Below are 13823 nucleotides of genomic sequence, written 5' to 3'. Positions count from 1 at the left end.
CTAGGTTTTATGGTTGTTGACACTGGAAAAAATCCCAACCGACAGCATCTGCCATGGAGTATTGCCTCAGTCAGTAAGTTAGACAAGAGCAGTGTGCTTTAGTCAGGCTATAAATAAGGTAGTGAAATCATTGCTGACTAAAACTGACAGTTCAGTGACAGACAGTGATTACAGTATCAGTCTGAGGCATTTTGTATGCTATGTAATTAGTCCAGGTAATATCTTTAACATGGTGTAATGGAGGGCAGGCAGCAAGACCTGACAAGTCACCAAGGCAGACAAGTGTTGCATCTGAAGTTTGTATTTATCTCGTGCTTGCAGTCTGTCTCACTGTAGTTCTGTGCAGAGCCTCAGATTATTGGTAGGAAACTGGAGGTGCATCATGAATGTTACTTAACAAGTGATATCTCTCCTTTCTGTTACATATATTATCATCCTTAGAAGTGATAAACATGCATTTCTTGCAATTGGGGCTGCGAAGGATGTTGGGAGCTTTTGCAGTGGTTGGAAGGTACTTCACGCATTTGTGGGTTTTGTCATGGTTTGGTTATTTCTATCAGTCAGGGGGTTAAGGATCAGGCTAACTGATCTGCTGCTTATACAGAGAAATCTTTTCCAGGCTCTGTATTACAATAAAAATGCAGATTGCAAAGGATGATGAATATCCAAGTACAAGGGGAAGAGGGGGAAGTACTAGGACAAGGGTAGAGAGGGGGAATTTCTAAAGTGGAGGTGGTCAACCTGTGGATTTTACTTAGTGAATACTTTAATCAGCTTTTCACAACTGGACTTTGTAAGGTGAAATGGGGATGTACTGACATGAGAACTAGAGGCACATCTGACTCCATTCCTGGCTGTGAGGAGGAACAGGTCAGCAGAGGCTGCCAAAGCAAATGCCACTGGATGGCTCCGAGATCCAGCTGTGTGATCAGCACAGCCCTGTCTTGCAGTGGGTTTCCTGCAGACACCTAAGAGCCACCTGAAATTCCTCTTTCTCACTCTTCTCTACTGTAGAGTCCACAGTTTTGATTTTAGTTCAGTTGGGGTTTTCATACGTGTGGCCTTGGGATATTGGTTATCCATGTTGTACATGCATTATTATTACATTTTTTGTTGTCCTTGGCAATGTAAAATGAAGAGGTTTTGTCAAAGTGATGTGTTAAGTTTGAGACTGGCAGAGGTGAGAGTTATTTTGGTCATTTTAGCCCTCTGGGTCTCGTTCATCCTCTAAATCCTTGCACTGGGGGATTAGGGATTAAGTAGTACTATAATGATCACTAAAATTGAGAACAGAGTTAGTAATCATGGCAGTCATTTAGTGACTACTGTGAATGCTAGAGTATTGTTTTCAGCTCTAAGTCACATCTTCCCACAAGGGATGTTATCCTTGGATGAGAGATGGTAATGGCATATAATCAGAAAACCACTTTCAGGAATCAAGGGGAATGTAGGATATATTACCATGTCAAGAGTAAAATGAGTTTGGAGAAAGTACAGCAGCAGCCTGCTGTCATTGGTGTATTGGCCTATCATGTTTTGTAGAGCAATATATGTCTCAGGAATAGTTCTGATCAAGGCAGGCTGGAAGCATGCAGTGTGTCACCCCCTTGGCTTGCCTGATTCACCATTAGTTGTCTTCCCAGTTAAAGAAGCATTTTACTTCACAGTTCTGACTCTTCCTGACAATGTGTACAGCTGATCTGGTCTAAGCAAAAACCATGGACGGACTGTCAAAAAGTCTAAATAATAATTATGCCATTACTCTAAGAAACACATGCTCATGGAATATAAATGTGAATGAAACCTGAGCCCAGTGTGTCAGATTGACTAGGTTCATGCGCTAACACAAGTTGCAATGCAAAGTCTGATGATAGACCAGTCATCCCCAAAAATAAAATCTAAGTGCTTTAGGACTGATTTGGAGTTTCAGAGCTCTGCATGATACCTGGAGACTTCAGTATCTAAACAGTATAGAGAGCCTGTAATAGATGTTCCTGAACTGCAGAATTACTTAAAGCTCTCTAGAAAGATGCTGTCTACAAAGAGTTCATTTTTTTTTTTTCTGTCTTTGAGCAGTCTGGAAGCCACTTTAAATAACTTTAAGTGGTAGCCTAATATTGTGCCTGTTCCACCTTTTCATTTGCCTTCTAAGGGTACCTCGGGCTGAACCTTGTAATGTTGGAGCATCTGTGCAGTAGGTATGGAAATGATGGGGTTTCAGCACTGCAATGGGAGAAGGAGATGACAAGCAAGTAAGAGAAGCAAATGGTCTGCCAGGAACTGCATGCAAAAGAACATTCTTGTGCCTTTGGCAGGGACAAAATTTAAGACAACCATTTCTTTTTGCTAGACAATGAATTTCAAATGCAGAACATGCAGCATCATGCCATGCTTGGGGAAAGCTGAGCTGGAAAGAATAGGCCATTGGGCATGAAAGAAATGTACAGCATTAAGAACTCAGCATAAAAACAGTTCACGTGAGCTTTTCAAACACATAGTACAGTTGTCTAGATTACAATATGGAAAACTAGTTCTTGTGGGGAGAAATGATACTGTAACATGACATGTTTTACACACTCGTTTTCCTCAGCTGAAAATACTTGGAAGAGTAAGTACATAATGGCTTGCACATGCAGTTCTCTGGATCCTGCCACCCCCACCAGACATCTGCAAAGACAACTTCTGGTTATGAAAACCACCTTCAATTTTGATGTCACAGTTCCAACAGCTACGCAAAAGTCAGTGGGTGCACTCGCAACACCCCTTGCTGTATGAAAGGCTTTTGGAGGACAGAGCCATTAAAGCAGATGGAAAATAAGGGAATCAAGAAGAAACACTGCTGTAAATCTTACCTTTCTTGGAGAGAGCTTGTGCTGCTTTTGCTTGAGATGTGCATCTTGCTGTTTCCCTCTAGCATCTGTGCAGTCCTTGGATGAGCAAGTCACAGAAGCAATATGTATTGGGAAACTGCCTCCTGAAATAAGCAGCAGTTAGGCTATTTTAGCATAGTGGGGAAGAGGGTAAGAATGAGCAAATGGGCACGGGATCTTTAACACAGAGTATTGCAAGGGGTACAAGTACATAGGTCACAGATTTTGTAAGAGTGAGCAATTGTGGAAGACAACACATGTTTGGATGAGCAAGAAAGTTGAAGTGTGAGTGAACTTGTCTCAGGATTAAGCAAAAGCCTGTAGCATCTGGCAGTGTGTGTTTGGCACAGAGACATCAATTCTGCTTTTGACTCCGAATCGTGCCACTCTGTAGAAAGTAACCTTGTGATAGGAGTTCCTGCACTGCTCAGCTGGCCCAAGTGGTACATGCTGCAGCATCTCAAACGGTGACAGGAGGAGCTGCTCTTAGAACATGTTCACTGCAATAGCAAGATCAGAAAGGAGCAGTAGAGGGTCCCTGGACTGCTGAATTTTTTTTAAGCCACTTTAGAATGGCTTGGAGGGGACCTTAAAGAAAATCTCATTCCAACCCCCCTGTCATGTGCAGGTTTATCATAATATCCATGCATATCACAAAATCCATGAGGCTCTTCGGAGGGTTTCTTGAGCTTAAACAAAACATAGAGATACAGCTTCCATTTGTGATGCCATCTCTTCTAGAATGATTGAAAAGACATTGAATGTTAAGAGTTCAAGAGTCAATGCTATTCTGTTTGTGGATACATATAACAACACAGCCCTCCCTGATCTTCTGAATCTAGGAAGTCCTTTTCAGCGTTCTAACCCAGTGTTCCAGGGTTTTGTGCATCCTGGCCAAGAGGATCTTAAATTGTATAGTATTCATGAAAGCTGTAACAACCTATCTTCCAGCGGAAAGGAAGCTGTTGAGTTTCCTTTTCATGGACAGCAAAGTCATTTATTATCTATTATGGACCAAAGTGATGTAATGCCAATCTGAATCTGAGATTCCCCCCAGTTGGGTTCAGCATTCCAGTTCAGTCCTTTCTTTACGAAGACTTGGTGGACTTGGCATTGCTGGGTTAATGGTTGGACTCCGTGATCTTAAAGGTCATCTCCAGCCTAAATGATTTTATGATGCAGCAGATATTATAGAGTCGCATGGCCACAGTGTCTTTCTACTTGCTGCTCCCGTGTTAGGAAGATGCTCAGCTGCAGTTATACAGAGCACCCATTTCACGGTTGCTGTGTTGCAACTGTAAGAATTGGCTTCCTACTTTACCACAGTAGTCAATGAACCTCACAGGAGCAGCAGAAAACTTAGAGAACAATTTCTCTGAAAGCAGTGGTTGATTATTAAGAGTGGAAAAATCTCATTTTTATATGAATAACAAGTGCTTAATTGTCCCAAAGCAGCCAGTTGGTCATTTGTGTTGTCTGTTTAGTGGCTTTTATTCGCTATTATATTATAGTAATTTATTTTTTCTTCATTTCCAAGGACTCTGGCAGTTATAAAGCATAATCGTCCTTTCTAAAAGCCATCCAAAACACATGACTGGAAGTTTATCTTCCCTAGAAGCATGCAAATGTTTGAAACCAGTCTGTCAGTTCAAATCCCATGCTTTTGTGTCTGGACCTGCCGTTTGGAATCTCAAAGAAAGAGTACACAGAGCCACTCAGCAGCATCCACCCCTATATAGCACATTCGAATAGGAAGTAAGGAGGAATATTGCACTTGATTGACTGGAGAAGGAATTACAGGGGGCTGGCTGTAATTACTGACACTGGAATTTTGCCCTAGTGCCAAAATGGATGTTTGGGTTTTGCTCACACTTTTTGTCATTAATCCTGTGGGATGTAAAATGCCAGCATTGCTGGCACTGAAGCTAATTTGAATATATAGGCCATGGTCAAATTAGAAACTGAGTGCATATGACAATATATATATGTGATTTGGTCATTTTGATCTCTCATGAGTTCATCTTTTCAGGCATAGATTTAGGTTTTCTTCAAATATTGGGGGTATCTAGCACAGTTTAATTTTTTTGCCCTAAAATTCTTTGTAGAGCACAAATACAAGCAGCAGATGCACAGTGCTTTAATCTTCTATTACTGTTATCTTCTTATTACACAGGACAGTCCAGAGCAGCCATGATACCTCCGAAACAGCCGAGGCAGCCGAAGGGAGCTTTGGATGATGCCATTGCCTTTGGAGGACTAGTAGACCAGGAGACAATGAACATCTTACAGCCAACGCCACCTCCACTGCCAAAGAAAACCATTTTGAGAGCAAACACAGAGCCCACTCCCAGAGATCTCCAGAAGCAGGCTCTGGAGAACAACCTGTGCATTGTGGCCAATCCCACCTACGATATCGACACCAACTGGGAAGCAAGCAGCGCCTGCTCTTCTGTCAGCCTGGAGCTCAAGATACTGGACAACGAGTCAGGAGATTCCTTGGACAGGCCTACAGAAAAGCTAAGAGCGACCACCTCAGCAACTAACAGTGTTTCCAGCCTAACCACTATCAGTATTAAGGACCGGTGTTCCAACAGCATGGAGTCTCTGACAGGGAGGCGCATCTCGCACACGAAGCAGGGCAAAGGAGTCCAGAAGCCGCAGAGACAAGCACTTTATCGAGGAATTGAAAACCGGGAGGAGGTGGTCGGTAAGATCCGGAGCCTTCACGCTGATTCACTGAAGAAGCTGGCACTTAAATGTGAAGACTTGTTCATGGCCGGACAGAAGGACCAGCTGCGCTTCGGCGTGGACAGCTGGTCGGATTTCCGGCTGACCAGCGACAAGCCGTGCTGCGAGGCAGGCGATGCAGTTTACTACCCAGCTTCTTACGCAAAAGATCCTCTCAACAATTATGCAGTCAAGGTAAGAGGGGCTTGAAAAACAGTAACCCTCCGCATCAGTGACAGAAAACATGCAACACACCCAGTAGCGATAAGCCCTGTAAGTGCATGGTTCTTGCACTTACAGGGCAAGGCAGCACTGCATGAAAAGTCAGATTCCCAGGACACAGGCCCTTCCATCTCCCAAGGAGCCTGGGTTGCACTGTTATCTGCTGTTTAAGTTTCATCTGTTCTTATTGCAGCTCCAAAATCACTAAAACAAAATCAACCCAGCTCAGTCTTTACTGTGATCGGTGTTTCATTAAATACTGAAGAAAAAGCTGTATTACTTTAACGTGTGTCAGCAGCTGTTTGGAGACTTGCAATGCATAATCCTTTGGTTCATCTGCATGCACTAACACATCTCTTAGGAAAGATTTCAAAGTTCTCAGTTTTCAGAGCCATGCAATTTTAAATTTACAGGTTAGGCTAATGTATTTTTATGCTCCCATGCAAGGTCTTATATTTCTATCACTGTTAATCACCAGCCTTCCAGAAGCTCTCTCAAGCCATCAGTGTTTTCTTATAAGCTATACTAAAAAAAGTGGAACGTGTTGGTGTTTTGTGGCCTTTAACTATTCAATTGATTTGGGTCTAGTTTAGTCTTCAGCTAACACGCTACAGAAATAAGATTTACTAGATTTACTCCTGATCTCTTAATGAATAGTTGGCAGTTGTCTCACTAGATGTTGTTACTTTATGGTCTTTTATATAGGTTGTTTGTTCTGAGAGCTGTATCTCTGCAGTTCTCAATGCTTATCTGGTAGGGTGATAGTAAGAAAGACAGCTGAGACTGGGCTCTGTCAGGCTTCCTGTGTGACCTTGAGTAAATCAGTGAATGTTTGACTGCCCCTTGTTGAAACTTGAGATAAAACCTTTATTACCCAGCATAGATAGGTGTGCGCGGCCCAATTGATTATTGCTCATGGAGAATGTTGACATTCTCAGAAGGCTGGTGCTTTACAGGAACAAAATATTATCACTCCTGCATCATCGTTTACAGGAAAGACAAAAAAGAAAAGGTAAGATTGGTACAACTGATATGTTCTTCTTGACTGGAAAAGGCATCTTCCTAAGGCAGATTTGTTGGCATAACCATTGGTACTTCTTTAATCATCAAGGAGCTCTTTTTGATAAGATGTGCAATGAAATACGGGTGTCTTGTGGACGGCTCAGAACCAGACCATGAATATATCTGGCAATCTACTCTGGTTGCAGAATCAGCAGTCTGGCATTGCTCAGTCTGGGGGGGTTTGGTTTCAGTAGACTAATGCAAAAGTGGTTGCTGCTAGGACCCAAGGTGGTATTTTTCTATATAGTCAGGTCTGGGTTATCACTAATGTGATTCCTCTTTGCACAGTATGGATGTGCCCTTAAAGTATTCCCTGATAGGCAAGTTCTACATCGTTGTTTTCGTACCTGCTGTTCAAGAAAGAACAGCAATCTAGCATGGTCAAATATGTGCTTTTTTTATAGCTCCTCTTTCACGTGTCTTAAAAGCAGTTCTCAGACTAACAAAATTCACTGCAGTGTAATATAGGTGTGATGGCCTTGAGAGTGAGCGAAGGATCCACAAAATATCCTTGAGCTGGAGGTCACCATGAGCTGTTGTGCTGTTACAATGAGAGGAAGCTGCTCTTGAAAATCCCCTCCCTATTGCTCAATGTGATGTATGAAGATACAGCCTCATCTTAACATTTGCCCCAAGCTGATCTTTGACTCTTTAAGTCATCAGTCCAGGAGCAGATTTGAACAAAACCTCCTGACAACAGATTGCTATTACATTACACAGAGATTTGGGAATTTAGCTTTAACAGATACACCAGTCTGATCATCATGGGTATTTTCTGAGTGAGTCAAATCATGTAATAGAATATCTCCAGCAAATAAGCTGTGTGTTCCTGCCTTTTTAAATCCCTCATCCCCCCCAAAAATATGGCAAAAACAGTGAGGTTAAAATTATCCAAAATACAGTCTTCCTGTTGGTTTTTATCAAGTCTTAGAAATATAATTTGAAAGTGTATATGGAGCCACACAGTGTAAATTTCTGTAGCTCTTTTCAGTTCTATAGAACTACCCAAGCAACAAGTCAGACACTTCTTAACTTCTATGATTTTAATATTAGATTTGAGGGAAAAATGTGACAACAGGATTTCTGAATTCTTGTTTCTTTGTAGAAAACAAGAGATTCACCTCAAAGAGGGTTAAGTCTTAATACATAAGTAAAAAAAAAACAACAAATCACATTTTCAGATTGTATCTCCAAAAGCAGAATTACAAAAGCACTGTTAAAAAATAAGCTTTCACTATTTGACTGCTGCAGAACTAAATGAAGCAGAATGAACCTTTTGTGCAGATGCATGTACCAGTGCACCTCTGTGTTTCGGTGGTACCACCAAAGATGCTCTGATAAACCTGGTGAAGGGCACAACTTGTTCTGTCAAACATTGTTTGAAGGGGTGTGTTGTTTCAAAGCATCGCTATGCTTTTTGCTTCACTCTCACCTAATCATCATCATCATGCCAGTAAACATCCTGTGCCAAAACTGTTGCAGGAAGTCATGTGGAAATTATTTTGACCGAAACATAAGTAAAACCAGTAAATAAGTCATAAACCTTCCTTTCCAAATGGAAAAACCAGAAGTTCCCGTACAGGAAAGGTTTCCATAAAATTCTAGTCCCTGAAGTACTTTTCCTTCACTAAGTGCAGTACCACTAAGGTAGATCTGGGGCAATATGGGTAAACATTCATCTGAAACCACAGCCTTATCAGTAATTCCAAATATGTAGCATAAAGGTTACATTAAAGTGAAAGCAGCAGAGAGCACAAGCTTTTGTACAGACTGGACTGGATTAGTTTAATTCTTAGTATCTGTATAGATTGAATAAGGCAGTGATATGACACATCCTTTTTATTGGGGAAAAAAGATTACTCAGACTGAGTAACAGACAAGGTAATTACTGTGTCACTGGTGTGAACTACTGCCACTTTCAGTATTAACTCGCAAGGAAATTACTGCACGATATCATAGACAGACACATAGAAATCACGATTCAGAGTCCACACGGAACAATACAGCCGTCAAATCCAGCATGGTTATGGCCTGCAGCTTGTGTGTTCTGGCCACAGGCACACGTTGCAATGCAGTTCAGGCAGGATAACAGGAACTGCAGAGGTGCAAACAGCTCAAAAGGAGCAGTTAAGTTTATTGCTTTGACTGATACAGAGCAGCAGCAGCAGTTCTTCTAGCAGTAAAACCTTAGGCTTTCTGCTAAGGTTGCTGTCGCAAGCATCAGCCAGAGCAGTGCAGAAGTACAATAGTTATTGGGCTGAATATGGCTGACAGTTTCCTTGTTGCAGCTGACAGCTCTTTTCCAGTTCTGTTTGGTTTGTCCAGTGTGCTAAGGCGGGGGTTTGGTAACTCAGTTTCCTAGTGGAGCTTCTTGCAGGAGTGTTACTAAAGGTCATCCCAGAACTTCATGCTTCGGATGAAAATAAAGCTCTGGACGTTCATCTTTCAGCCCGTCCCGAGTTCAGTCCCAGCAGCGTACAGCCCTGTATTTTGGCACATCTTTAAAAAGTCAAAGCTCTGTTCCAAGGCCAGATCAAGAGAATGAGGTCAATCAGAGATCAAGCTGGCCTCCTTGGAAAACAAGGTTGTGCCAAGAACAAGCTATCAATTTGGGATTAGCAAGCTTTCATTCTGCACAGAATTTCATTTGCAGTTGTCCCTCTGTGCAAGACAACGCAGCAGCACAGATGGTGCAGTCTTTGTGATCTTCTGTGTTTCTCATTTTCAGCATTTGTAAATTCATTTCCCACAATATTCACCGTGCTCTAAGTTCACTGACGCCTGGAAAATGCATAGGACAGAGTGGAAATGAGATTCCCTGCTGGTAAAGTGGAAGTCAGCTGATGGCACAATAGGCTACTGGCCTCATAAAGGAAAAAGAAAAGCTAATGCAGAACAGTTTCTAGAAGCTCTGAACCATTAAAATCTTGCTTCTTAGGGATGGGGGCAGAGGGGAGAAAATGGAAATGGTGGGATATACGGAAACTTGTTCCCACCCCTAGAAATGTGAAAAGTTTAGTTCCTATGGATGCACTAAAGATACATGATGGCAGTGCATTCCAGTGAAAAGGAAGATGGAAGGTTTCCATTCCTTCCTACTCGGATCTCTGCTTTTCTCTCATTGTTTTCTTGCATCATGTGGAAGGGCTTTTTACCAGCATTGCTTCACCTTTTGAGCAACCAGCTCTTTATCAGCTTTCGAAATGAGGTTTGCCAAGCCCTTATCAACACCTTCCTTTCAGCTACTATCACATACCTTATCTTCATAGCTCAGCTGATTGTATTTCATTAAAGCAAATGGTAAATGAGGGATTGATCCTACTTTCTGTTGGTGTTTCAGTCCAGGTATTTTCACCTTTTTTTCTTTTCCCATGCCCCAGAAAAATAGGAATTCAACATATGAGGTATGTAAAAGGCAACAGGTTTTCCATGGGTTTTTAGAGGAGTTAACTGGAACAGACAAAAGCTTTAAAAGTCATGCAAAGAAAACTGGGCTATGTATTTACTCACAGTTTCAACACAGCATTAACTGTCACAAACAGAAAAGCTCTGTATCCACTCCTTTAGCAATGCATCGCAAGCAGTCTAAAACACTGCTCCCTAAATCTTTTCAAATGTAAATCTAGACTTTGGTTGCATTACTGATTCTCATCATTTTGAAAATGTTATTCCAGTACGAGTTGGAATACAGAGTTATTCCAATACAAAATGCTAGGAGGAGCATTATTACCCATAAACAGTATTAAACACTAACATTCAGCATTCTACTGCAAAACGGGAATATAAAATAGCGTTCTGAGTAGAATCTGCAACTCAGAAAACGGTAACTAGTACAAGAAGTTTGTCAGTAAATTGTATTTACATTCTATAAGCTTTCTTTGAACGGATCAGTAAGAAAACTTGGTCTGCCTCCACTGCTTTCAGCACATTTTCCTCTTCTAATGAGATATTGGTAAATAAGAATGTGAGCTGTCCAATCTAAAGCCCCAGGAGTTACCTGGACTCAAGCAGCTGCATTTGACAGCAGAAGCCTGAAGAGCAGCCAGATGCTTACAGGAATGTTAGTTTATTGCAGGTTTGTCTTGTAGAAAGTGTTTTCTGAATTCAGACAGGTGACCCTTTGTTGTCTTACTCCAGTTCTGGGGTGCAGCTTGTAGACAGCCCAGCTTTCCATTGTAGACAGCCCAGCTTTCCATTGTAGACAGCCCAGCTTTCCATTCCCCTTGTCAAGTACAAAGCATTTAGTGTACAGATTTTAGTGTTTGTTTCTATAGTCAGCAAATTAATCAGCCTTAAATAACCCAGCTGCCTTTCCACTTCTCACTTCATGGTGTTCATAAACCAAAAGCAAGGAGCAGAAAATACCTCTCCAATCAGATCTTGGCTCTCTTGACTTTGTAGATAGTGCATGCATGTTCATGTACCCATATACTTCCCTGCCTTTCATTTCTGTTTTGTCGGTATAAAGAGAGGAGTCTGAAACTCCTAAAAGTGACTTTGGGGAAAGTTTGTGCTGTGGATTCAGACTTGAGAGTGGATGCTGCTCTGGAGGTTTTCATGGACCACACTAACAATGGAGTTAGTATTGTGGCTTGTTCACTCTGGGAAGTGTTACAAGGATCACTACAAACAAAGCTCTGTTCTGCTTGATGGTGGAGAGGTCTTCACTGGAATACTGCATTCATTATAGGGTACCACTCTTCAGGAAGATGTAATAAATGGGGAGAACCCAGAAAAGAGCAACAAAAATTGGAGAGTTAGAAATAAAGATAGGAGAAATGAGGGCTGGAATGAGGGAAAAGAAGGCAACAAGGGGGGGGGGATTACATTTCCCAAGTGTGAAGGTGTAATGTTAAAAGATAAGAATCTATATTTTTTAAAATACCAGCTAGGAGAAGGGCCATCAGTTCAATCTGTAAAATAGGCTTAGGATTGAATAGCAGGAAGGAAGAGCAAGGAGAAGATAGAGAAGAACAGCTCACTTTTGGGGTGCTTTTAGTAGGCTGGAAAGGCATCCCTTAGGAATGATCCAGCCTGCAGCATACAGATCAGGCCAGTTCTGCTGGCTCAGAGGAAGAGGGAATGAGTGCAAAGGCAGTGTACGCCGCCCTAACAGCTGAACGCCTTTTGGTGCAGAGGTGCGTGGCCAGTCATCTGTAAATCAGAAGGAAGCATCACCACCTCCACAGAGGCCTGTGAGAGCTGCTTCTGTACCATTTGTGAGCCCTTTTCTGAAGTAAGCAGGAAAAATAGGCTGCCTAGGACTGAAACTAGAAACTAGGAATAAATGTTGATTCCTTTTCTTTTTCTATCGGCAAGGAGAAATCCTTTTCATACGCTTTTAAAAAGCCCTTGTATTCACCAAATTGAGAAGTATTAGTTCTTTTAAGAACAAATACTCTGTGGATTATATATTCCTAATAGAATCCAATATAGTACAAAAGCTAAGGGTAAATGCTTGTTTGCACTTTTCTTACCAGCGAGTAAGCTTGACCTTAAAATTAAAACTCTTTCAGAATGGGTTTCTATTTTGGATTAGGTCACTTTAGCACTTTTAAAACTAAAGGCTGGATTACAACAGCCTGAACTTTTTCTGCAGTTGGAATTTATTATTCCCATGGCTGGCTGTACAGGAGAAAGGCCATGGACTTGCAGGGCATGGAAGACTAAATTATTCCATTTTCCTTAATAGCTGCTCTCCCACTCCGATTTGATACATGCTGGTAGGGTCTATATAACACTTTTCTACTCCTGCCTTCTGTGCAGTATTAAGGATGTGATAAATCTGTGTCTCCCAGACACAATCAGCTGGCATTTTCTTTTTATGTATAATTCAAAGGTTAATGCTGTCTTCTTACTATATTTGTTTAAACTTTTGTTACCCTTGAGAGAAGGGAGGGGGGGAACTTTCCATCAGGAACTGACTTCACCTCTAACAGGAGAAAAGATATTTGCAAATATGAATTGGCAAGAGCCACTGTCCAAACAGGGCAATTCTCAGCATTTCCACAGAATTATGACTTTCCTCACTCAAATAAAATGGACTAGAAAATGCATTTTTCACATTTGTTTCTGCATGGCAGTTATAAACAGCCAGTTTAAGGCACTGTGTACATAATATGCGGGGAAGTCTAAATGCATGGTGTCAAAGACAGGAGGACAGTCAAATACTGTTACTACTTGTGTCTACTTTCATATGATTATTTGCCAATGCACTTTGCTCATCAATAAGCAGAAGACTCGATCTCCCATTAAACTATATTTCTTAACCCCGTAAGCATAGAAAAGATGAAAGGTTTGGGTTTTAGTGAGATGTATTCCTATTTTCTCTTCCTTTGACCTTTGCAGTTAAGAGCGGTTGGTGCATTATACCAACTGAATGCTTGGGCTCTAACCTTGTAAAGCTTACAACATACACTCAGCTTTACACACTTGAAATGATCTCCCTGAAGTCGGTAGAACTAAGGTTGACATGCAAAGTTCAACACACCTGAGTCTTTGTAAGGCTGTAATGTTAATCAGTAAGTGCCTTAGAACAGAGGCCCTAATAGAGGCTGTCCAGTGACTGTTGTCAGAGGGTCAGAGCAGCCAGTTGTTAATGTCAGTGCCAACAGTTACTAAGGATAATTATTATGGTGATAATGTACATATCAACAAGATATTGCTGGACAGAATTAAATACAGCTCTATATGGCAAAATAAAAACATATACTGAGGATCAACGCAGTTAAGGTACCACGCTCTACTGAGTTTCCATTCCTCATCTCAGGCACAGCAAGTCCGCTTGCCAACAGCCTCTGCCATGCACACATACACCCTTCACTGCAGACATGATGTGTTAGCTTGACACAGCTGCAGCTGATAGATTGCAGTTTCCAGGTACTGTGGGCAAGGAGCATGCATCCAGTCACTTAGCTCAGCTCCCAGGTGGTAACTTGTTAT

At 41.6% G+C, this 13823-nt stretch overlaps 2 protein-coding genes across 7 annotated transcripts in view; one reads left to right on the top strand and one right to left on the bottom strand.

Moving 5' to 3' along the window:
* The window catches only part of PSTPIP1 (proline-serine-threonine phosphatase interacting protein 1), a 469822-nt gene that overhangs the window by 342758 nt on the left and 113241 nt on the right, over positions 1-13823 (bottom strand). The gene's annotated exons all lie outside the window — the stretch shown is intronic.
* The window catches only part of PEAK1 (pseudopodium enriched atypical kinase 1), a 113982-nt gene that overhangs the window by 92217 nt on the left and 7942 nt on the right, over positions 1-13823 (top strand). For all 6 annotated transcript variants that reach the window (XM_061447288.1, XM_061447284.1, XM_061447287.1 and 3 more), the window contains one exon: positions 5044-5792. In XM_061447288.1, coding sequence (XP_061303272.1) covers positions 5044-5792 — 749 coding nt within the window. The remainder of the gene's footprint in view (positions 1-5043; positions 5793-13823) is intronic.

The sequence above is a fragment of the Pezoporus flaviventris genome, unplaced genomic scaffold (genome assembly GCF_033815535.1).
Source record: "Pezoporus flaviventris isolate CSIRO_AGI_PZ_B2104156 unplaced genomic scaffold, CSIRO_AGI_Pfla_v1 ptg000006l, whole genome shotgun sequence".
Lineage (NCBI taxonomy): Eukaryota > Metazoa > Chordata > Aves > Psittaciformes > Psittacidae > Pezoporus > Pezoporus flaviventris.
The sequence above is the reverse complement of the archived record's forward strand: the minus strand, read 5'-3'. Positions and strand labels throughout refer to the sequence as shown.